Source organism: Alosa pseudoharengus, unplaced genomic scaffold (genome assembly GCF_046254945.1).
Source record: "Alosa pseudoharengus isolate Yale_2024_CS ecotype anadromous, Long Island Sound unplaced genomic scaffold, YU_APseudo_1.1 YU_APseudo_1.1_scf_6, whole genome shotgun sequence".
Taxonomy (NCBI): Eukaryota; Metazoa; Chordata; class Actinopteri; order Clupeiformes; family Clupeidae; genus Alosa; species Alosa pseudoharengus.
Window position 1 is genome coordinate 4556038 of NW_027468848.1, and position 24428 is coordinate 4580465.

The window sequence follows — 24428 nt, forward strand, 5'->3', positions numbered from 1 at the left end:
TGACCTCCGAAGCTCTTAGTGTTGACCTGGCCTGGCCTGCTCCCATGGTCTCTCTGTACGTCGCCGTGTGACTCCCCCAAAATAGCAGCAGGACAGCCCTCAGGGTCGGATGTCCATCATGGGACGCAGGCGGCCGATAAGTTCAGGATGTCTGCCTTGCATTCTCCTTGTGGTGCCTCTCCGGGGTGTGGAAGTGTTGCCATTTCGCCAACATGGTGCGGAGTGGGTTGCCATTTCACCCACATGGTGCGCAGTGTGTTGCCATTTCACCCACATGGTGCAGAGTGTGTTGCCATTATCACAGAGCTACTGTTTTTTTTTTTTTTGTGTCTTTTTATGCCTTTAATGACAGGACAGTGAAGAATGGCAGGAAGTGAGTGGGAGAGAGAGTCGGGTGGGATCTGTTAAGGACCACAGGGCGGGAATCGAACCCGGGTCGCCAGGGTACGGTGCAGGTGCCTCAGCCAGTCACGCCACAGCCAGAGCTACTGGTTTTGCTTGTGGCTATCCAGGAACATGAAATGTTTTGTCATCAAAAAAGGCACATTTTAATGCTGGCCACCGAAACCTGTTTATCATCCCAACCCCTGAACATGTTTATCATGTTCTGAGTAGACCTTGCTTTGTTATTTCATGTTCTGTTGTCAGCTAATACTATTGGCACAGCAGTGGTACTTTACAAGCCAACTGGCAATCCTTAGATGTCAGCACAAAGGGATGGCCTGCACACACACACACACACACACACACACACACACACACACACACACACACACACACACCCTACTTAAGAGAGGAATGTCAGATCAACCTTGAAAGTTAGGCATCAGAACATTCTTGGATAGGAATGAGGTCTGGATTTGTTGCATCATCATTAATATGTCAGTATAGGCCTACTAAATATAGCCTGTATATTTTTGCCTTTTTACAATGATGGAATGTAATGATGGGTAAAGATGGGATGATAATAACTTTTAAAATGTCAAGTAAGACAGCAGGAACCAGCAATCCATGTCAGTCAAGTTACAGGCCGAACGCAAACCTCATCAACCATTATTGAGAATGTTTGGAGAAAACATTTGATTTGACTATAAATGAGGGTGCACTGCAGAGTAGCCTATAGCTAGCTTATGCCTATAGGATTCACCATAACTGCTAGTTTCATAAAATGTCCTGCAGCAAAACCTGTGCACAAGTGCATGTTAGGCTTACTACTAGGCCTTACTAACTCACTAAAACAGGATGTTGACATTGCCAGTGCATGATATAAAAAATATTATAGGCTACTGCAATTAGATATTCAAAAGATGTATTGTGCATCCTCCAGCAATATGGGACATAACATCATCTCAATGTACTACACGCTCTTACTAGAGTCAAATATCACTGCTTCGGCTATGTAACTAGTGATCATGATGAAAACTTTCACTCTGATTAGATGAAATACATGGTGCAAATGCAAATGTCAATTTGTGGGCAGCAAGCCCAGCTTTTGAAATTCTTGGCGCCCAGCTCAAGAACAAAGGCCAAAGAGCGCAGGGGAGACGTTGGTACTACTGGCCAATGGGAGCGTGCTACAGATGATGACGCAGAGTGTGGGAGTGGCTCTTTCCTATTCATAGCATGTGGCACACTTCCGTACCGGCATTTCAGGATTCTTTTGCCGAGAGGCAAACCCATCGTGTGTTATTTATTTATTTATTGCGCATACTTTCCGTTTTTAATTTAAGATGTTGTCCCTTTGTCTTTACGTGCCTGTTTCGAACTCCGATCCTATCGAAGTTGATTATTTCGAGTCAAATGGACTTCCATCCGAGCTGAAATCCTTGTTCAAGCTAAGCGTGCTACTCCCATCTCAGGAATTTACTACTTATCAGAAATGGAGAAAGGTAAGGGCTTGTGGTTTATTTATTAGCGTTTTTCACGTCTACACGATTTGCACGCATCTTATTTAGCAGAAATGTCTGTTCCATTTTGTCCTGAAATATCATTTTCGTCGCGTACCAAAACCATGAGTCATACGGTCACAGGCCGGGGGGTTGGATTTCTCGAAAAATGTGACTTCCCTAACGCGCTTCCTCTGCCTAACCACCTAGCTAAGGACGACAATTCCGATTACGTGGACTGTAGCTAGCGCTACTTTGCCGTTGAGATCTTAAAGGTGCAGCAATTGTCGATCGGTATGTTATCGGGCAAATAAAAACGCAATCCTCTCTACTGTTGTGCAATTCATACTGAAACTCATTTTAGCCTATGCTAACTTGTTAGCAACCCTGTGTGAGTGCAAATGCTGCGATCTGGCATGACGATTGATCGTGGTGACCGAAGGCTCCAGTAACTCCGGTATGCAGTCGAATGCATGGTCCTGCCGTTAGTGTAAAATGGTTCTCTCCGATTGTCCCAATAATTTAGCCATTTTGTCTTGAAATTCAATAGCCTGCTGTGCAAAAGTTTCAGGCAAATTTTTAGTTAATAATGATACTTTCAACATAGTAATTTTACTCCTTTTTAATGTTGGAATGTGCACTAATAGCAAAAATGCATTCAATATTTTCACTATTTTCTATAATATAATTTATATAAGAACTGCGTTAAGATAAAGGTCTTCCACTTCCTCTGGACTGTGATAACTGAGCAGACCCTACAGAAGGTGGAGACCCAACTTGGGAGTCTCTTCTTCTCTCACTCACATGTGCGAATTAAACAGGCGCTCGAGCATGACTTGTTCGAGAGGGGCGTCTATCTATACTCGTGAAATGGGTCATCTTACCAAATCTCAAGACGCCTGCTCAAAAGTGCACTGCACAGTATCGGCCGGGTGCCAGCTGGTCAGGCCCCTGGCCGCATGCAACAACTGTTTCCTGATCACAGAGACGACCGTGACTGACACCTGCACTAGCACACTGATTTGCATGTGAACGGAGTTGTGCAGATGGCGCTCTCCAGTTGCATGTCTGATCCGTCTATGTGTTTCATTTCTACCAACTTAGTGCGTACTGGGCGCAGTATCAGACAGACAGGACACGAAGTGTGGCGGTGTACATTTAAATTTGGTCACTAAGAGTGTGAAGAGGTGTCCAGGCGGCCACACACACAGGCAGCCCAGCCACCCACATAAGGCCACAGGGAACAGTTTGCCTTTGCAGGACTGCTATGTGATGAAATCATTGAGTAATGTGCAGCTTATCTTATTTCTATGTGCTCAAGCCTGATTGAGCGATGTGTAGGCCTGAAAGCTGGCCACGTTACTGCTGTGCAGCCTAAGTCCTGCTTATTTTACATCACTATGTTGAAATTTTGGGTGACCTGGTTCTCAAGTGATGCTATGATTGCTATTGAGTTACCCTACTGCTTGTCCTGGACACTGTGACCTTTAGGCTAGCCTACATCCCTGACCTGTTAGTTATGTCCAGTTAAGTAATACCCTGATCTGCATTTGAAATGTATTTAATCGTCATTTGGACCGCAGATGTCTAGGAAAGTCAAGTGTGTGTGTGTGTGTGTCCAGGATTCTCTTCCTTTGGTGTTGTGTGTAAGTAATGTCGGCCATCTTGTCCTTGCAGAAAAGTGTGAAGGAGGAGAAGGAAGTGGACGGCCAGCTGGACTTTGAGGAGTTTGTGCATTACCTGCAAGACCACGAGAAGGACCTGAAGCTCGTCTTCAAGACGCTGGATAAGAAAAGTGCAGGTATGCGAGGTGTCGGAGATCGGCGTTTCTGGGACTGAGAGAGAACTGGGCATGTTTTTGGTGTGGCAGACTGCAGTGTCTTAATGGTGTCTGTTTGCTGTCTTTCTCTTCATTCAGGTCATGTTGATGCCAAAGAGATTGTGGAGTCGCTACGAGACCTTGGCGTCTACATCACGCTACAGCAGGCCGAAAAAGTTCTCACAAGGTAATTTTAAACGAAAGCCGCAATCTATCAACGAGCTTCGGCGCTCCAAGCCTCGGCTGCTTATGGCTTTGGGTGAGGGATGACGAAGGCAGTTGTGTAATCTCGGCGTAGTCTGTTAAGTTACCTAAGAGCTCATGAATCATCACGGTGACCTGCTTGTAAAACTCCTCTAGTACCCTGATTTGAGTGCTGACTGTGTCTTCTTAACGCTAGGCCTGCTGTGGTTGGGCTTGACTGTGTCTCTCTCTCTCTCTGTCGCTTGTGCTTGTTGCAGGCAGAAGGGACCACTCTCTGGTTCCCTGCCACCTTGTAAGTAATGACCTTGTCTGCTCCACGTGCTTTGCCCAGCCTCTTCTCTGCTTAACCCCTCTCTCCATCTCAACACCTACTTGACTGTGTGTAGGATGGCACTCATTGAAAATGATGTTATCGTAATGCATGATGGTGTAAAATCTGTGCCTTAAAAGCTACATTTGCGAAGCCAATATATTTTTCCTGGTCAGGAAGTTATAACCCCTCTTTAAATCTGAGCATTTAGACTAAACATCTACACATGACTTCTGAAGTGGCTATTGTGATGCCTCGTTCACAGTCCTTTTGGGCCTGTTGTAATGTGTGTACTCTTCTAATTGTATTGTAGTATGGACAAGAATGGGACGATGACCATCGACTCAAAAGACTGGAAGAATTACCCCACCTTACAGCCTGTGGAGAACCTCCCAGAGATCATTCTTTACTGGAAACACTCAACGGTGAGCAAAACACACAAACAAACACACACAGACACAGACTCGTATGCATGTATGCAGGCACAAGCTAAGCTTTAGAATTCTTCTTTTTGACAATTACTCTGTCGGCCAGCCTTGTCACCCTTGCCCTCAGCTAGCCTCTGAATCTTATCCAGATCAACCAACCGGTCCTAGCCGGATCCAGTGTATCTGGGCTGAGGGCCTGCTCTCGTGATGTTGGTGTTTGGTGTCTTACAGGTTTCTGAATGTGGTTCTCTCTCTTAGTACACTCTTAAAAACCCCTGCCAAGAGTGTCCTGAGCTTTAATTTACCTTTGCGCTCGAAGCATAAGGGCTCGAAATATCCTCTTCCAAGAATTAGGCTGCCTGGAGGACACTGTGATCCAGGCCACTAGACGGCTTTGCAGGGCCAGTGTGCCTGACACTAAATCTTTGACGTGTCTGCCTCATGTGCCAGGAGTTGGTTCAGTCTTGCCCGTAGCTAATAATACAGACTGAGATGCCTGGAGAAGGGCCGGGCAGACACAGACAGAGGCCAGACAAATGTCAAGCAGCGTTAGTTTATGTGGGGACCCGCTAATTGACCTGCGTCACTCTGTGGTGTTGAAAACACTCCGGGTGTTGGGATGAAGGCACTGCGTACATCCCGCATGCTCCTGCCAAAACGACTGTGTTCCCATCCACTCCAAAGACACTGATCGTAATAACGGCTCAATCTGTATCAACTTGGCTTTTAGGCTATGCAGGGCAGCTCAGCTCCGCTCAGAAGTGCTTAATAGGGAAAACCCATGTATAGTGTACTCTATAGTTTCCTTATCTCTGCTATGGGTGCTCTTTAGTATGATATAGATTTGCGTCTCAATTATCTTTAGTCAGTCATATGTATAATCCCCCCCCCCCCCCCCCTCCCTCCACTGACCTAGAATGTTATGCTATGTTATGTAAGCACAGCTGTGATGGCTGCTGTGTTATGCTGGGGGGCCCTCTGGCCTTTTGCAGTAGGAAGCCCCTCACCATGTTCTGGGCCCCCCTGGTGACGCACTGGGTGAAATTTACACTTCGGGGGGGGGGGGGCGGTGGGTGGCGTTAGTGTCCCATGAGGTTCCAAAGAGTAAATCCTATCAGTTTGGTGTGACTTGGACCATAGACCACGATGACCAGCTCTCAATGACGCACGACAGGGCCCTGTCGCATGATCTGCTGATCAATATGTTAATAAGTGCCATTTTGTGTGCATAGTGGGGCTCAAACACAAAACCTGTTGATCTTGATGCTGCCAAATGGCACAAAGATGGGGTTACTCAGAAGATGCTGTGTGACAGTTTGCTCAGTTTTAGACCGACTAGTTTGCAGAAAGTGCTGTTCTGTTTTCCAGGAGTCTGATTGGTTGTGTGTGTTCTCTGCAGATCTTTGATGTCGGGGAGAACCTGATGGTCCCAGATGAGTTCACGGAGGAGGAGAAGCTGACGGGGATGTGGTGGCGCCACCTGGTGGCCGGAGGGGGCGCAGGCGCAGTCTCTAGGACCTTCACTGCCCCTCTGGATCGCCTGAAGGTCATCATGCAGGTGAGGAGGACACACACAGACTCAATGACCTACACACACACACACACACACACACACACACACACACACACACACACACTCTCTCTCTCTCACTCAAACTCTTCATGCGTCACTCACTGAGGGAACATCTTGGCCCCAATAGTTCATATGTACTTGCTCATGTTCCCTATGAAGGTGCCGTGGGGTGGGGGGGGGCGAGGAAGGTCACTTGGTCTGTATGAGTGCTGCTGTCACATAACCTGACCTACTCTGGCAGTCTCAGATCTTTGAATAGAGTGGCTTCCATTTTACACAACCTATACGTTTCCCTTCCCTTGCATTTTGAGGGGAAAGTAGGTTGATTGCGTAACTTTGTCCCAGCCTAGCGAACGGAACAATTTGAGGCAGATATCACGTATTACACAAGAGTACTTACCCAAGAGCCATAAATGTGCTAATCAGTACACATGCACGCTCGCACTTTAGTTAATGAGTGCATGTGTGAGAGAAAGGGTCTCGGAATCCACGCGAGCTCGGCAGCTGTGCCTGCCCCCAGCCAATCAGAAACCACAGGGCCTCACACACCCTCCATTCTGCGCTCTGGTTGGCTGCAAGCGCTTAACGTTGCATTGCTCGTCCTGATTGGCTGCAGTTCCAGATGCAGGGGGCAAAGTCGGGTCCATGTCATTGCAGCAGTTGTGCGTCAACAGCCTTGTTTGATCTGGGCCACTGAGGTCAAGTGCTGCACCAACCACTTGACCTCAAGGGCTTTACAACTTTGTGAAATGTTTGCCTTTGATCGGGTCTTGCCAAACCCAAACGTGCACTAAGACCCTTGGACAGTTCTGTTCAGTGCAACAGGGTCTTACAGTAGAGGAGCGTAATTACTACTAAGTATTAATCAGCATGAGTTAATGAACCAGACCATACGATGTCATATTTAAAGAATGAAAAGGCAAATTGTAAAATGGGGTGAAAAAGGGCCATCTTGTGTGTAGAAGAAATAGCGTTTCTCGATCATTGTTATTGAGGGCCATCTTGTGTGTAGAAGAAATAGCGTTTCTCGATCATTGTTATTGAGGGCCATCTTGTGTGTGTTCCGTCAGGTCCACGGGTCTCGGAGCGGCAACATGTGCCTCATGACTGGTCTTGCCCAGATGATCAAAGAGGGCGGCGTCCGCGCGCTGTGGAGAGGAAACGGCATCAACGTCATCAAGATCGCCCCCGAGTCGGCGCTCAAGTTCATGGCCTACGAACAGGTACTGCCCCGCCTGACTGGCACCACCAGTGCCCTGGCATCAGAGTTGGCATCAGAGTGGTCTTAGAGTTCTACCCCTGTAGGTGTTCTAAACGCCTTGATCCCTGATTAAGGCTCGATCCTCATTAAGTGTCCGCCTTCCTTCCTTGTCTTCTAACCAGATTAAGCGCCTGATGGGCAGCAATGGGCAGACGCTTGGCATCTCCGAGCGCTTTGTGGCCGGCTCTCTGGCAGGAGTCTTCGCCCAGAGTGTCATCTACCCGATGGAGGTGAGCAGACAGCTGTCAATCAATCAGTCCATGTGTTGTTGCGCTGGGTTGCAGAAATGGGTTATGGGTAAAAACTATTGAGGGTGAAATGGTTTTGTTAACAGTCAAAGTGTTATTATAACAATCAACATAAGAACTCATCAGATGGTAATAACCTCTAGTCTACAACTGCTGATTTGTGGACCAAACGCAAGTCTCTAACCTTGTCCTTTGCTGCCATGTTTGCCTGCAGGTCCTCAAGACCCGATTGGCACTGAGAAAGACGGGCCAGTACGCTGGCATCTCGGACTGTGCCAAGCAGATTCTCAGGAGGGAGGGCATGAGTGCCTTCTACAAAGGCTACGTTCCCAACATGTTGGGCATCATCCCTTACGCAGGCATCGATCTGGCAGTGTACGAGGTGAGTGGGTGCCTAGCAACATGCCACTCTACTGGAGGGTGATCCAGCTGTAAATGCCAGTCCAGTAGAGAATCGCTCAGTGGAACAGTGACTGAGTGAGTAGGAGTTGAGTTGTGACCTTTCACCCTCGTGTTCCCCCTACAGACCCTGAAGAACTCCTGGCTGCAGCGGTACGGTTCTGAGAGCAGAGACCCGGGCGTGTTGGTTCTCTTGGCCTGTGGAACGGCCTCCAGCACGTGCGGTCAGCTGGCCAGCTACCCTCTGGCCCTGGTGCGGACGCGCATGCAGGCACAAGGTGAGCGGCTACTCTCCCTCTCCCCTCTGGCGAGCGCCTACTCTCCCTCTCCCCTCTGGCGAGCGCCTACTCTCCCTCTCCCCTCTGGGACACCCCTTCACCCCTTCAGACAATAAAGTCACTTTGGACAACGGTGAACTCTAAGTACCATAACTGTTAACTAAAAATAGTATTAATAGCCTGGTTGTTCCCACTTTGGGATTCTGAACTGGCCTGAATGTTGCCTATCTAATGTGTGTAGCATAACTGAGATGGTGTTTATATAATGACATGTTGTGTCATTGCTGACTTTGCGTCTCGTGTTGTCTGTCCTCAGCTACGCTACAGAGCAGCGCCCCCCAGGCCTCCATGACTGGCCTGTTCAAGCAGATCCTGCAGACCGAGGGTCCCACTGGCCTCTACCGCGGCCTGACCCCTAACTTCCTCAAGGTCATCCCAGCGGTCAGCATCAGCTACGTGGTGTACGAGAACATCAAGTCCACCCTGGGGGTGAAGTCGCGGTGAAGAAGCCTTTCTATGCTGCTGTGATTTATCGTTTTCTTTTGGACAGAGAAGTGAAGGGTCTGGACAGAAGAGTCCTTCAGTCTGGACGTCTCAGACCCTGTGAGGGAGTTGAGGCGTCGCCCTGCTGAGGGACTGACAAGGCTGGCAAACGCACAAAAAGTGAACGTCTGTCTGGACTATTGGAGTTCTTCAGGAAGTGAACAAGTATGGATTATGAATGCTGTGCAAAGGGGATCGGGGGTGCCTTTAACCAGCGCTGCTGCTGTAATCGAAATAGATTTATTTTTTATATTAACTTTGAGGAGAGACCATGGTACTGGAATACTGAAAGCTCGGACCAAATCTGTGTTGTGAATCCACCTCTAGCTTGGAAAAAGGCTGAAGAGTGTATTTATTTGTGGGCGTCTGAGAAACCGTCTAATGTCTGATGTATTCTTCCAATGTAAAGCATTAACAGTATGTATGTATGTATGTATGTATGTATGTAGGATGGACAGTATGTATGCCCACTATTCGACTGATCGTCTTCATATCCGCGTTTGTCCCAACGAGCAGCACCAAGTCTTGTCGCCCTGAGAGGGGGATCTCAAGCTCTGAGAGAAGAGACCGAGTGCCATGAACGAGGCTCAACCAAGGTTGCTTCACACTACACTCAGCTCAGACTGCTGGGGAGGGGGAAGGGGGTGGGTTTGGGGTCTGGAGGGGTGGGTCTGCCCTCACCCTGGGTAGAACTTGGGGGTATTTATTTGGTAGTTTCTTTATCTTCTAGGTGCTCTCTCTGCTGCACCCCTGTTCCACTGGGCTGACTGGTGGATATATTTATGTACGGACACACAAAGTATTTATTTTTTACTGGTGGAGCGGGGCAGCAGATGGAACTCGTCGTTTAAAGCAGCGCAGCAGTGGTTGGTGGCTTGTCATTGTGTTTTCATAATTGGGAGATTGCTAGATCTGTGGGCATTGCCTCAAAGCTAATCTGTTGAGATTGCTAGATCTGTGGGCATTGCCTCAAAGCTAATCTGTTGAGATTGCTAGATCTGTGGGCATTGCCTCAAAGCTAATCTGTTGAGATTGCTAGATCTGTGGCCATTGCCTCAAAGCTAATCTGTTGCCTAATCTGATGCCTAATAGGGGAGAATGTGGAATATTGCTAAGATTCAGCTTGATTCAAAATCGGTGCATTAAATGCCATTTTCTTTCTTTATTTTTTTTTAAAGAGCTGCCAGATTGTGTTCTAGATGAAAAATTTTTGCATTGACCTGTTAAACTAGAGGAATCAACCTTGGTTACTCATTCAGTATTGAGGTGACTTGTGTAAAGATGGTCTTCAATTCAACATATTTTGCAGAAGTTGATGTAGAAAATCAATGGGTTCATGTACACAGAAGCCTTCTTTGAGTCAAAAATCGATATTTGTTTCAAAAGCAATGCACTTTAAATGACTTTAGTCACTTTTTAAATGTTCTGTGTAATTCACTGTTGGGGGAGAGAAGAGCATTAAATCACTGTCTGTGTGTGTTTAGTCACTTAAATGTGATTGGCCCATACAAACAATCATTCCAAATATGTTGAGTTCATAAAAGGAGACGAGGGCTAGGTGCACCGAGGTGATTTTGGGTTGACTGTAAATCAACAAAGCTGGAACAAAAATATCTCTCTTCAGTATATTTCACTACAACAGAATGTAAGCCTAGCCCTTAAATACAAGATGTCGTATTAACAGATAAGATACCTCAGGGAAAACCAGTTGAATTATTTGAAGTCTTTTGTAACTTAGTAAATGGCTAGCCAGTGTTGTCTCTCTATTTCTGTTTTTAGCCCTCTGTGTTGAATTTAACAGATCTGAAAAGACTGTGAACACTGGACTTAATAAAAACACATTTTAAAATCAAATTTGTTGTCTGTTAGCTGTTTCTGAAGGGGGGGGGGGTGTAAGTGGTCCGCGAGCATAAGTGGTAAAATATCATATAGATGAGTTGTTTGCAATATTGAACCAACTTGTATGTAAATCCAAACAGTTCTGCAACACTGTCTATGTAACATATGCTAGTTTAAATCGTATGAATCCTCTGACACAATAAGCAAATATACTGTTTGGTCTAATCTAATCTACGTCTAATCTTTTTTTTTTTTAGCTAGGTGGTCCGTGCATTTCTTTTTTATTGGTTAAGTGGTCCTTCGTCTGAAAAAGTTTGAGAAACACTGGTCTAGAGTTCTAATAATGGGCTTATCTGTGATCTTATCGTAGAGGAGTCATCAGTGGTACTCATCCCTGTGTGGTACATAATCGAGTTCACTGAAGTGGGTGAAGATCATAAACAGGGAGATCTGACACTCGTGTTAGTATTGAAAGTCTTTGGAAAAGTCGTCTGACTGGTACTAACATTCGAATACATCCCATCAGAATCACCTGAAATATTGGTTGGTTTCATAATTCTGAACTACAGATACGGGCCATGAACACGTAATGAATGCACAACAAATAACTTGTTTGCACTTTTATATTCTTCATAAGCATAAATAATATGAAAATATTATATTTGAATATTTTCATCATATATTGTTCTAATTTCTTTTGCACAGTTGGGATTTGTTGCAACCCTCCATTTTACAGCTCTTGCTCTTGTACGACCAAGCATGTGACTAATAAATCCCATAAACCATCAGAACACGATAAGCAAGCTTCTGTACAGAGTGTACAGGTGCAATCAAATGTGTGTGTTTTTTTTTTTTTGGGGGGGGGGGGGGGGGGGGCAGGGCGGCTGCAGGACCGTGGAGGGGAGATTTGACACCGCTGTGTATATGGGCGTCTTAAGTTATAAAGCTGCAATAAAGGTGTTATTATAACAGTGAGAGAAGGAAAAGGCTTTCATACATTTCTCTAAAGAAACAGCACCATCCAGGGTCAATGAAAGGTAGATCTGATAACATGCATATTATTAGTAATGCCAACCAGAGGAGAAATCCCTCCAAGAAACAACACACTGTTCCTCAATTAAGAGCACCCTTTTGCCTTGAATATTTACATAATATGAGAGAGCACCAGTTAACTTATTACACTAAAGAAAAAGTGTTCATCTGCATGCTCAGGCCTTACAGCTTAGATCTGTGCCTGAGTGAATCACATGAGGTAGGCAGGAGGGAAACTATATAGCAAGTCTGATGAAAAGTCTCACCAAAGTTAGTTTCACAGCACCACCAGGTGGTTCAAAGATATAAAGACAGGAAAGAATGAATGAAAGAAAGATAAATAGTGAAAACGTCCTTTTTATGGCTCTATTAGCCTATTTAATTTAGTTAAACACTTTTCCATTTTGTATTAATGACCGCATCATGTTCAGGGATTATTTCACTGCAGAGCTGTAAAGATTACTCCCAGTAGACTGAAATATTCCAAGATATGGGTAGATGTGTGGAAGGCATGTGGAGATGAAGCTCTACTCATCACATCTCCCCTGTGACCTCATAAGACACAATTCATAGTGATCCTCTTACATTGCAATTCTGCTTCATTCTACATGAACTGAGCAGAAAGTTGTGGGAGTGGCAGGGTAGCATAACCCGCTTTAAGTGATCTCATAAAGGCTTATTGCTATAGCCTAAGCCTACCCTTCTCAGACACAACTCCTCTCCTAACGCTTCTCTTCCCTAACTCCTTCATCTCCACTTCCCTTCTCGGCCTCTTCTACCACTTCTCCTACCATAGGCTTACTTACTTAATATGTTCTGGTAGCTGTATTCTGTAGGTTAAATGTCAAAATTCATAAATGTTTATAGCTTAAATGTTATTCTAATGCTGCAACTGTAGCTCTGTGGCATAGCCTTTAAATGTTAAATGTTAACATGCTAAAAGTATTAATAGCTTAAATTTTATTCTACTGCTGTAATTGCTTTGGATAAACACATCTATGTTAAAATTCCATTTCAATTACAGAACAATGTAGCCTATAAGAAATTCAGACAGCTGTTTGGCATTATAAATCCATAGCGCTGTCACTCCCCGATGTGAGTCGCTACCGGATGTGAGTCGCGCATGCGTCACTTTGCTACTTTGCGACTACCTGTGCTGTTAGCCACAGAATAATGACATTAGCCTACACAGCAGTCATGTATTATTTAGCGTAAGGCATCACATTTTCACAGCATGATCTCTAATGTCAGTTCTAGATTAGAGGCTGAAGTAGCCTGCTAGCGAGAGACTTCTGTAATATCAATAAAAATTGACCTACATAACGAAGTTTGGCAAGTAAGTAAGCAATCAAGCACAACAAAGGCTGTCACTTGAATGGCTAACGTTAGCAATCAAACAATCTTAGCTAAAACGTTTTTGAAACAGAAAAGTGAATTATTTTATGGATTTCAGTCGGATCCCTTGGCGTTATGCCGTAAAACCTATCAATCTGAGCATGCGTGACTCACATCGGGTAGCGACTCACATCGGGGAGTGACAGCGCTAAAGCAACGAACACGCCCTCCCAGTTAACAAGGAAGTTAGCCTATCAGGTGACTTCAGTTTCTGGTGAAACGAAACTTAACGTCATCTATCTCTTTCTCAGCTTTGTGACATTATTTCATCGACAAAGGACGATCTCTTTGTCAGATTCGAGAGCCCGAAGAATATGGCAGAGGCAAATAACCAGGAACTTTTCACCTGTCCGATTTGTTTGGACCTATTGAACGATCCAGTTACTATTCCGTGTGGACACAGTTACTGTATGGACTGCATTAAGAACTGCTGGGATAAGGAAGCTGGTCGCAATGGAATTTACAGTTGTCCCCAGTGCAGGGAGACCTTTTCTCAAAGACCCGTTGTAAAGAAAAACAATATTTTCGCTGAGCTTGTGGAACAAATGAGGAAGACCAGAATCCAGACCTCTTCTGTTGCTCAAGCTTTTGCTGCGCCTGTGGATGTGGAGTGTGACGTCTGCACTGGGGAAAAACGGAAAGCGGTCAAGTCTTGTCTGGAGTGTCTGGCGTCTTACTGTGAAACTCACTTTGAAACTCACAATGAACTCCACGCAGGAAGACACTCAGTGATTGATGCCACAGTCAAGCTACAGGAGAGGATGTGCTCCCATCATAAGAAGGTTTTGGAAATATTTTGTCGCACTGACCAGAGCTGCATCTGTTATATGTGCATGATGGACGGACACAAAGGCCACGACACAGTCACAGCTGCAGCAGAGTGGAGTACCAAACAGGTGATGTTATTCTGGCTAAAATTCACGTCTGACTTTATATCACTGAAGTTACAAAGTCCAGACTCAGTTAAACATTAACCTGTCAACGTGTCAGGGTGCAGACAGTAGGCCTAATGACTTCTGTGTTAACTGTGACACACCCCTTAGGGGTCTAGCTGCAGACTCTCACTTTACTTCTACAGATGTGGCCGTTTGCAGAACCAAGCACTGCCTTGAAGCCGAAGGTGGGGGCCCAAAAGACCATAGATCAAGTTGCGCTGAAGAGATAGTTGATCTAACAAAACGCCAACTGTTTTCGGGGATATATTTTACATAGCGGTCAAAGTTTAGGCCTGCATGTTCCTTATATGGGGGAGAACAAGTAGGTTTTTCACCCGTCACATCCGATCTCGCTAACTAACGGGTGCTGTTAGAAAATATTGTCCAGATCACAATTGGGGGTCAGAGTTCATCTATAAGGATATTTCAGTAGTAGGAGGCATAACATTGAGATGACTCCATTTCTGCCTGACACGTTAGGCTTCCATGAAAGGGAATCGATTAATGATACCATTTTTGAAGGATTCAAATGAAAGTAAAAAATGTGACAACCATTCTCACCTGCTCTCTGTCACCGGATTGATTCCCATGAATATTTGTTTGCTTGTTCTTTTGTATTTATCAGACGATGTTCATACAACAGCCCCTGTGGCCATACGATCATTTGTACTTACAAGGTCAGAATTTAGACAAGGCAGATTTGAATTTGATCTGCAAACGGCCACATCTGCAGGAAAAGGGTAAAACGCCAGCAATCCAGCTGAAACATACAGTTATGGCATGGTATTAACGCCAAAACACCTACTAAGAAATCGCCTACAAGTGTCCACTCAAAGAAAATGGATGTCTTGACAAATATGTCTACAGATGTTATTTTTTTTACATGCACAGAAGTAATCTTTTCTACTAGCAGTCACACATACATGTTGTTTATAAAAGGTAGGCTATAGTTGACGTGTAAGCTAGGCCTACTAAACAACAAATTTACATTTGGGCAGACTGGAAGAATTGAAATCTGTTTAGTCTGATCGGATTCAGCAGGGCACTTAAGACCCACCTCCTGAGGGGAGGGGCATCCTATATCATTAAAATGTATAGTCTGGAATCGAATCATTCACCTGCTTAATCCAAGGGGCGGGCAGAGAATTGTCTTTCAAACTGCCTAGGCATGCAATAGGCCAGCGCTACGACCATATCCGTATCCGGTCGGCAAAACGGCAAATACATCCTTCTTCGAAAGGAATGACTTAAGTGCTTTGTGTTGCTCTACTTTCAAAGAAAAGCACAAGTCCAACTCCTCCAAAGTTGACGCCAACACCGATTCAAACAACCGCTCTTCGTTCGCCATAGCCAACTTACTTGTTGTTCACCGTCGCAGGATGTCGTTATCCTGTTAAGCCCGCCTTAAGACTCTCTAACGAAATAGAGCGCTGTGATTGGAGAACATCCACGGTGTTAAGCCAATAGAAATTCCTATGGTTCGATACTAGACGTACAGGCTGAGCAAATTAATTTGCCGCCGCTAGGGTGCGTCTAGATTTCTAGGCTAGGGAGGGGGGGCTTTGTTATAACAGTCTTGGACAAATTGCCATACGTCAAAAGTTTGGAAAATCCTAATTTGATTGAGACTAATACCGAAGGTCATGATGATTATTCACAGCTGTATATGTATATTGTCCCCAAAAAGGGGTGAACCTGATCAGGTTTAGGCTGATTTTTAAGAAATATGGATCTTTATTAAACAACAGAATCAGCGGAAGCAGACCCAGACCAAATTCCAGCAGACAATCCAGGAGAGAGAGAAGGAGCTGCAGGAGCTGAGGAGCGCCGTGGAGACTCTCAAGGTGAGTACTGACCAGAGGAGAGGACAGCAGCTGTTTGCTGAATGTTTTAGCAACATGACCACAGTTCTGATATTCTATGACCAGGTCACACGTTTTTGACACAGGTTTCATTTTGTCCTGCACCTAAGATGAGCACAATTACCTCTTCCTGCAGGCCTTACATTTTGTCATAACAAACTGCCTGTTAGTTTTTGCAGTCACACACAAGTAATTGCGAAAACTATATAAATAGTCTATAAATATTTCAGAGAAGACGCCAGCTGACTGAACCTTTTCAGAGTCTGTAATGCTGAGTTACTTTCCAGCACATCCAGGTGCTTTGCTGTGAGCCATATACAGCCTGCAGCCATATAAGCATTATTTCGATCAATGAGGTTACTTTTTCAAACTCATTTTGTTCTGATCTGAGGTAGGGTTTGATCCTGAACCTTTTTCTAATAGTTTGTTGTATAAGTATAAGTATATATACTCTTTTGATCCCGTGAGGGAAATTTGGTCTCTGCATTTATCCCAATCCGTGAATTAGTGAAACACACACAGCACACAGTGTACACACAGTGAGGTGAAGCACACACTAATCCCGGCGCAGTGAGCTGCCTGCATCAATAGCGGCGCTCGGGGAGCAGTGAGGGGTTAGGTGCCTTGCTCAAGGGCTTGCTCCGGTTACAAGTTCGAAGCGCTAACCAGTAGGCCACGGCTGGCCCTCTGATCCTTCAATGGAAGTGAGTGAGCTGCCGAGAGCACAGCCCAGCTGCAGCTGTACATGTGCAAACTTCTGTTCACACGTTCAGGCTAAACACATTTTTGGATACTAGTTGCCTACCCATGTCCCGTTTTTCCATCCTAAGAGATTTTGTATTTTTCGTGTCTAGCATGTTTGATAGCACCTAGATCTGCGAGATTAGCTTCTCAACACATCAAATTAAAAGAGAGAAACAGGCTGACAGATGAAGGCACTACCGGTTGACTGAAAACTTCCAGTTGGATAGCAATTGTTGATTGTTTGATAGCTAATGAATTACACACAGTAATGGAAAACATGTAGATAGGGGTGAACTATGTGAAAGTGCAGATTTGTAATATGGCCCATACAACCATCAAAGAAAATAATGTTGGCCCCTATCACCGTCAAAATTGCCCATCCCTTTAAATTGACCACCTCTTTGTGTGTCTCCTAACAGAGCTCTGCACAGACAGCACTGGAGGACAGTGAGAGAATCTTTACTGAGATGATACACACCATTGAGAGAAGGCGTTCTGAGGTGAAAGAGCTGATCAAAGCTCAGGAGAAGGCTGAGGTGTATCGGGCTGAAGAACATCTGGATCAATTGGAGCAGGAGATTGCTGAGCTGAAGAGGAGAGATGCTGAACTGGAGCAGCTTTCTCACATTGAGGATCACATCCATTTCCTTCTGGTATGAAACAGTGTTGATGCACAAAGTATCCGTTTTCATTTGACTTGTGTTTTCCACATTAACGTTTCAATTCAATTCACATGTATGCCCCCAAATGATATGGAGTAGATTGTGCTTAGATAGATAGATAGATATATAGATAGATAGATCGATAGATACTTTATTAATCCCCAGGGGGAAATTCAAAAACTTAAAAAATGATTCAGAATATTTTGTATGTTGCATTTGAATTGCAGAATTTGACAAATTGTATCAAAAACCCAATTTTAATAGTATCTGGAAATTAAATTTAGTTTGGAGCTGAATCCCAGTAAGCTTGAAACTGAATGTAATATTTAGAAATTAAAGGTGTTCTAAGCGATGCCACACGTTTTTTAGGCTAAAACATTTTATGTCACTTACTGCAAACATCACCTAACCAACCGCTAGCTGTCTGTGTCCTGAATACACTGTAAAAAAGCCGCAATCTCTGTGGACAGCCCAGGCTCCAAAAACGGCAACAAAAACAACCTGGGCAAACCTAGCCCATAAAAACATAACAAACTGTTCCAGCAAATCACAGAAGAGAGGCACATTTAGGAGAGTTTCAATTGCTCGGGAGCAGCACAGGAGGGAGGGAGGGGGAGGAAGTTGCGAGCTAGCTCTCTGTTTTGTTTTGTTTGAAAGTCAACAGAAGTGACGTTACCCAGCATCGCTTAGAGCACCTTTAAATTATTTTGTATTCATTTGTTCTGAGATATAGGCCTAGGCTAAATGATTCTCACTGAAAATCTCACTCTATATTGATTTCCACATTCAATTCTCACAACTTAGTTTCAGACCAGGAAATTAATAAATGGCTACCAGGATAGCTAGCATCGTATGCTAAGATAATCGAAAATATGCCCAATAACACCCAAGTTTGCTCAATTCTTATTCAAATTAGTAAATCTTAGATAATTCAACAGTAATGAAAAATTGAGAAAAATAACAAATCTTTTCCATCACTTTGCATTGATAATTTCGAGTTACTCAGTTGTGAAACAATGTCTTGCATGATGGCGGAATCTAAACATCTCGCTTCTCTAGCGTCTTTTTGTTGTAAACAAAATCAACTCAAGCATGCTCATGTTGAAGTGTACCCTCTTATAAAGCCCGAACACATCTTGACTGGGCATATAGACTTCTCAATTGACCAACTCTAGACCGACTTATTGAAACTAAAATTTTGTGGGTGCAATATGTATTAACTTTGGACCCACTTTGATGTGTTGGATGTGATGGATAAAGGAGCCTTTGAAAAGGGTGTCTTATCGCAGCTGTGGTAGATGGAGGTTTAAAGTGTCAGCTCTGATTGGTCATGGCATGTGTAACCCACACTGATATGGAATGTTTTTTGCTTTTATGATTTACTCTATTGTTGTTCATGCTCTTGGTACACACTCTTATTCTTTCCTTTCCTTTAGAACTTCCAGTCTGTCAGTGGCCCAGCACAGTCTCAAAACCTATCCAGCTTTACTGTAAACCAGAGTCTCTGTTTTGAGGCTGTGATGAAATCAGTCTCCACGCTGAAGGACCAACTAGAAGATTACTGCAAACAGGACATCCTGAATAGCTCTACCGCAGGTTGGTCAAATTCCTGGAGTTTAACATTCAAGAAGCTGGAGACTCTGAATGTCACTTCCCAAGAAAACATTGAGTTCATACTGTATAATTTCTATTGACACAATAGTGAAATGTGCTGGACATTAGGATGTTATGGTTACGGTGCCATTCTTTCTGTCTCAAAAGTGGCGGAGCCTGTTTTGACAGCACCAGTGACCAAAAACGATTCCTTACAACGTGAGTTGGATATCAAAACAAACACAATCATTGTCGTATAACGTTTTTGATGGAATTGTGATATGTGCTGGACATTAGGATGTTATGGTTACAGTGTCATTCTTTCTGTCTCTATAGTGGCGGAGCCTGTTCTGACAGCACCAGTGACCAGAGACAATTTCTTACAACGTGAGTTGGATAGCAAAACAAACACAAACATTGTCATATCATTTTTTTTATGCAATTGTGATATACACTTGATATTACAATGTTATGGTTATGTTGCCATTCTTTCTGTCTCTATAGGGACTCAACCTGTTTTGCCAGCACCAATGACCATAAACAATTTCTTACAACGTGAGTTGGATATCAAAACAAACACAAACATTGTCGTATAATATTTTTGATGCAATGGTGAAATGCACTTGATATTACGATGTTATGGTTACGTGCCATTCTTTCTGTCACAATAGTTTTGACAGGACCAGTGACCAGAGATGATTTCTTACAATGTAAGTTGGATATCAAACAAACACAACCAGAATCATGTATAATCACACCACAAATACACCCATATATTTAGCATTTAGAAAATAAACATACAGAGACGGCATACAGACAAGTATACTACACCTCAGAGCATACACATACAGAGACGGCATACAGACAAGTATACTACACCTCAGAGCATACACATACAGAGACGGCATACAGACAAGTATACTACACCTCAGAGCATACACATACAGAGACGGCATACAGACAAGTATACTACACCTCAGAGCATACACATGGACAGATGTAGATACACACGTCACACTCAGACAAAACATTCTCAGTCTACTTACAAGGGATCAAAGAATGACATGCATGCACAGAAACACACACACAAATCTTTTGTCTCCTTGTCATAAAACCTTCCCTGTCTTCTCCAACAGATTACTGTCACTTCACACTGGATAGAAACTCAGCACACACAAACCTCCACCTTTCTAAACGGAGCAGGAGGGTGGAAGGTAGAGCTGAGGCCAAGTTATATCCCTATCATCCAGAGAGATTTGAATACTGGTGTCAGGTGCTGTGTAGAGAGGGTGTGTGTGGACGCTGCTACTGGGAGGTTGAGTGGAGTCAGAAAGTTTATATAGCGGTCTCATATAATACCATCAGCAGGAAAGATTCAGCTCATGAGAGTGGGTTTGGATTTAATGATCAATCTTGGAGTCTAATTATTGACGACTCCAAATCCTGCTCCTCTGTCTGGTTCAAAAATAAACAGACTCAAATTCCTCTAGTGACCAGCCCCAGAATAGGAGTGTATGTGGATCCAAGCGCAGGAACTCTGGCCTTCTACAGCGTCTCTGACACAATGACCCTCCTGCACAAATTCCAGACCACATTCTATGACACACTCTATCCTGGGTTTACAGTTACTGAAGGATCATCAGTGAAGCTGCTGTGACTCACAGACAGATCAAATCTGTGAGCGCATCTATAAAAACATTCGTAAATCATCACACCTAAACACAAACAACACACCACACACACCTGGCGCTGGGTGAGTCTCTGAATCTCTGATCTTGGGATCACCATCAGACCAAAGCCATTCATACATACAGTATCTGGACCCCAACAAGTATTAGAGCATCTAGACCTCTGCTGGAACACACACCACACATTAACTATTCATACCTTGGTGAACCCAGTGTTTCACTTCATCTGACCCTCTCCCACAATCCATCTCCTCTCCCTCCTGCTCCCCCTAGCCCTCATCTCCTGGTCCCCCTAGCCCTCATCTCCTGCTCCCCCTAGCCCTCATCTCCTGCTCCCCCTAGCCCTCATCTCCTGCTCCCCCTAGCCCTCATCTCCTGCTCCCCCTAACCCTCATCTCCTGCTCCCCCTAACCCTCATCTCCTCTCCCTCCTGCTCCCCCTAACCCTCATCTCCTGCTCCCCCTAGCCCTCATCTCCTGGTCCCCCTAACCCTCATATCCTGCTCCCCCTAGCCCTCATCTCCTGCTCCCCCTAACCCTCATCTCCTCTCCCTCCTGCTCCCCCTAGCCCTCATCTCCTGCTCCCCCTAACCCTCATCTCCTCTCCCTCCTGCTCCCCCTAGCCCTCCTTTCAGTCCTTCTCAACGTTATGGCTTCAGTTCACAACATGTCTTATGAATGTCTACTATGAAACCCATGAGATTATATGCAGTGGGAGTACATTTTTGTGATTCTGGATTCCACCAATTGTTTTGAAAAGGAAAAAAGGAAATGTGCTGTTGAAAAAAAAAGAGTTTATAAGCAAGGGTTTTGGGTTGGGTCTTGTATATGTATATGCATGTTACCTATACTTTGTAAAATGAAAGACATTTTTACTTAATCCTTCCTGTCAAAGTTATTAAATATATAGTATCCAAAACAACTTGTATGAAAATGATAAAAGGTAAAACTATGAAAAACATAATAAAATAAACTGTTGATTTCACATGTAACTCTTAGTCTGGCGTAGGTGATCTTTAATTCCATGGCATGTAGGTCTAACCAGTGGTGAAATTAAACTAGGCCTACGCACATTAAACTCAAATTCTCTAAGAAGTACTGCAAACACATCTGTCTTTCTAAAGAAGATACACATCCATGTCATTCAATACAGCACAGACATTGGTTATGCACTAAAACTAATTCAATACAGCGCAGACATTGGTTATGCACTAAAACTAATTCAATACAGCGCAGACATTGGTTATGCACTAAAACTAATTCAATACAGCGCAGACATGCACTAAAACTAATTTAATACAGCGCAGACATTGGTTATGCACTAAAACCAATTCAATACAGCACAGACATTGGTTATGTTCAAAAACATATTGAATACAGCGCAGACATTGGTTATGTACTAAAACTCAGTGGTATTCCTCTGTCTTTTGTTGAAAAAATCCCACCTCACATGGGATAAGCAGTTGCGGTCGAGTTCCTGGGATTAGGAAGGACTACACCCCCCCACCCCCCTTAAGGGATGTGGCCGTGTTCATGCCTTTATAAAAACAGAACAGATAGTGGGCTCTATAGACCATCTGAAATCTTGAAATCATCTCTTTCAGGTGAAAGCCGAGATTGCAGGAACTGCAGGTGACTGGTGTCAGGCTACAAAGAAAGACGATGCCATGCATGAATCCAGCAGTCACACAAGTATTGCCACTTGGTGATCTAGGCAAAGAGCACTCAAAGCCAGTCTAGAAGCCTGAGTATTGTTTTGGGGGGTTGGCAGGGCGACTGCAGGGTCATGGAGGGGGACACTGCTGTGTATAGGCGTCTTAAGTTATACAGCTGCAATAAAAGTGTTATTATGACACGTATAACAGTGAGAATACAGAAGGAATAGGCTTTCATAGCCGTATACATTTCTCTAAAGAAACAGCACCATCCAGGGTCAATGAAAGATGGATCTGATAACATGCATATTATTAGCAATGCCAACCAGAGAAGAAATCCCTCCAAAAAACAACATGCTGTTCCTCAATTAAGAGCACCCTTTTGCCTTAGATAGATAGATAAATAGGTAGATAGATAGATACTTTATTGATCCCCAAGGGGAAATTCAAGGTCTCAGTAGCATACAGACATCACACACACATTCACTAACAGCAGAAAAAAGTAATTAAAAGTATATAATAAAAAAAACACAACTAAGCAATAAGGACAGTAGAGGATAAAGAATATACTAAAATACAAATTATACTAAATAACACTTAATCTAAATCAATTCTAAAAACAGTATCCACATAGTGGGTGATTAATCAAGAGGCGCTTGCAATGACTGAGGCAGGGACTGTGATTATCTGTGCATAAGGTAAGGTGCTCTTTGTGAGTGAGTGTCATGGTGATGGTGCAAATGAGTAAGTTGAATATTTACATAATATAAGAGCACCAGTTAACTTATTACACTAAAGATGCAGGAGGGTCACTGTATTAGCAAGTCTGATGAAGTCTCACCAAAGTCAGTTTCACAGCGCCACCTGGTGGTCCAAAGATATAAACACGAAAAAATTCATGAAAGAAGGATAGTGAAAACACTGTCCTGGCTCTATTATTCAATTAAGTTAAACACTTTTCCACTTTGATGTATTTTAGACCGCATCATGATCAAGGACCATTTCACTGCAGAGCTGTAAATATTCCTTCCAGTAGACTGAAATATTCCAAGATATGGGTAGATGTGTGGAAGGCATATGTAGATGAAACATGAATACTACTCATCACATCTCCCCTGTGACCATATAAGACACAATTCATATGGAGATGAAGCGTGAAACTCATCACATCTCCCCTGTGACCTTTTAAGACACAATTCATATCCTAGTGATCCTCTTACATTGCAATTCTGCTTGTATTCATTCTACATGAGTAGAACTGAGCAGAAGGTTGTGGTAGTGACGTTCCTTGGAGGAGCTCAGTGGCCCAGGGGTAGCACAACCCACTTATTTAAGTGCTCTCATAAAGGCTTATTCACGGCGGTGTTTGGGAATAAGGCCTATAGACTGAAATATTCCAAAATATGGGAAGATGTGTAAAGGCAGGAATCTATGGAGATGAAACGTAAATGCAAAGAGAATTACTATTACTAATTACTAATATAAAGAGCATCACATGGATATAAATTGTGCCATAACATGTTACAGAAGGGTTGTAAGGGGACATCCTCTGAACCGGGGAGACCAAAAGCCTAAGAATTTAGGACCCTGGGGGAGGAATGACCCCAAACAGAGCCTGCACTGACTTTACTGAGCTTGTCACTCAGCAGCTGGACATAATACTTAAAGTGTTCAGTGAGTGTGGCCATGGCTCTACAGCAACTGGACATAACACTTAAAGTGTTCAGTGTGGCCATGGCTCTACAGCAACTGGACATAACACAAAGTGTTCAGTGTGGCCATGGCTCTATACAGCTTTCCGATGTGATGCTCCTTCATCCTAACCTGACTCTCGCCAGATGAATTTCGTTCCGGTTAACTTCATCCTGGACTGCAATTCAAAAACAGTTAAAACATTATATTCATTCCACTTTCTGATTTTAAATCATGTGTTCAAATGTTGTAAATCACTGTAAATGCTTTTACATTTGTCTTGCTTTTTTCCTTATGTTTCCTTTACTTATTCTGTTCACATCCTTGTGCTTTGTGTTGAGGTCCGTGTAACGCTTTGCAGTGCTATGTTCTATTTGCAGAAT

At 43.8% G+C, this 24428-nt stretch overlaps 2 protein-coding genes across 4 annotated transcripts; both read left to right on the plus strand.

Moving 5' to 3' along the window:
* The first annotated feature begins 1653 nt into the window (after window positions 1–1653).
* Window positions 1654–10803, plus strand: slc25a25a (solute carrier family 25 member 25a). The gene is made up of 10 exons (XM_076270237.1): window positions 1654–1889; window positions 3564–3687; window positions 3805–3892; window positions 4533–4644; window positions 6047–6205; window positions 7291–7443; window positions 7604–7711; window positions 7944–8111; window positions 8256–8406; window positions 8723–10803. Exons 1-10 carry the CDS (start codon window positions 1731–1733, stop codon window positions 8908–8910), a joined length of 1410 nt encoding a protein of 469 aa, XP_076126352.1. The 5' UTR covers window positions 1654–1730; the 3' UTR covers window positions 8911–10803.
* A 2627-nt stretch (window positions 10804–13430) lies between these two features.
* On the plus strand, window positions 13431–22688 carry LOC143106127 (E3 ubiquitin/ISG15 ligase TRIM25-like). 3 transcript variants are annotated; one of them, XM_076270320.1, is made up of 10 exons: window positions 13431–14111; window positions 15899–15994; window positions 17176–17409; window positions 18855–19014; window positions 19180–19230; window positions 19348–19398; window positions 19516–19566; window positions 19683–19721; window positions 20148–20688; window positions 22303–22688. In XM_076270320.1, exons 1-9 carry the CDS (start codon window positions 13530–13532, stop codon window positions 20666–20668), a joined length of 1785 nt encoding a protein of 594 aa, XP_076126435.1. In that variant the 5' UTR covers window positions 13431–13529; the 3' UTR covers window positions 20669–20688; window positions 22303–22688. The 3 variants fall into 3 exon arrangements, with proteins under 3 accessions (XP_076126435.1, XP_076126434.1, XP_076126436.1); XM_076270319.1 differs by lacking the exon at window positions 22303–22688 and having other exon boundaries at window positions 20148–21474; XM_076270321.1 differs by lacking the exons at window positions 19348–19398; window positions 22303–22688 and having other exon boundaries at window positions 20148–21474.
* Window positions 22689–24428: the final 1740 nt, after the last annotated feature.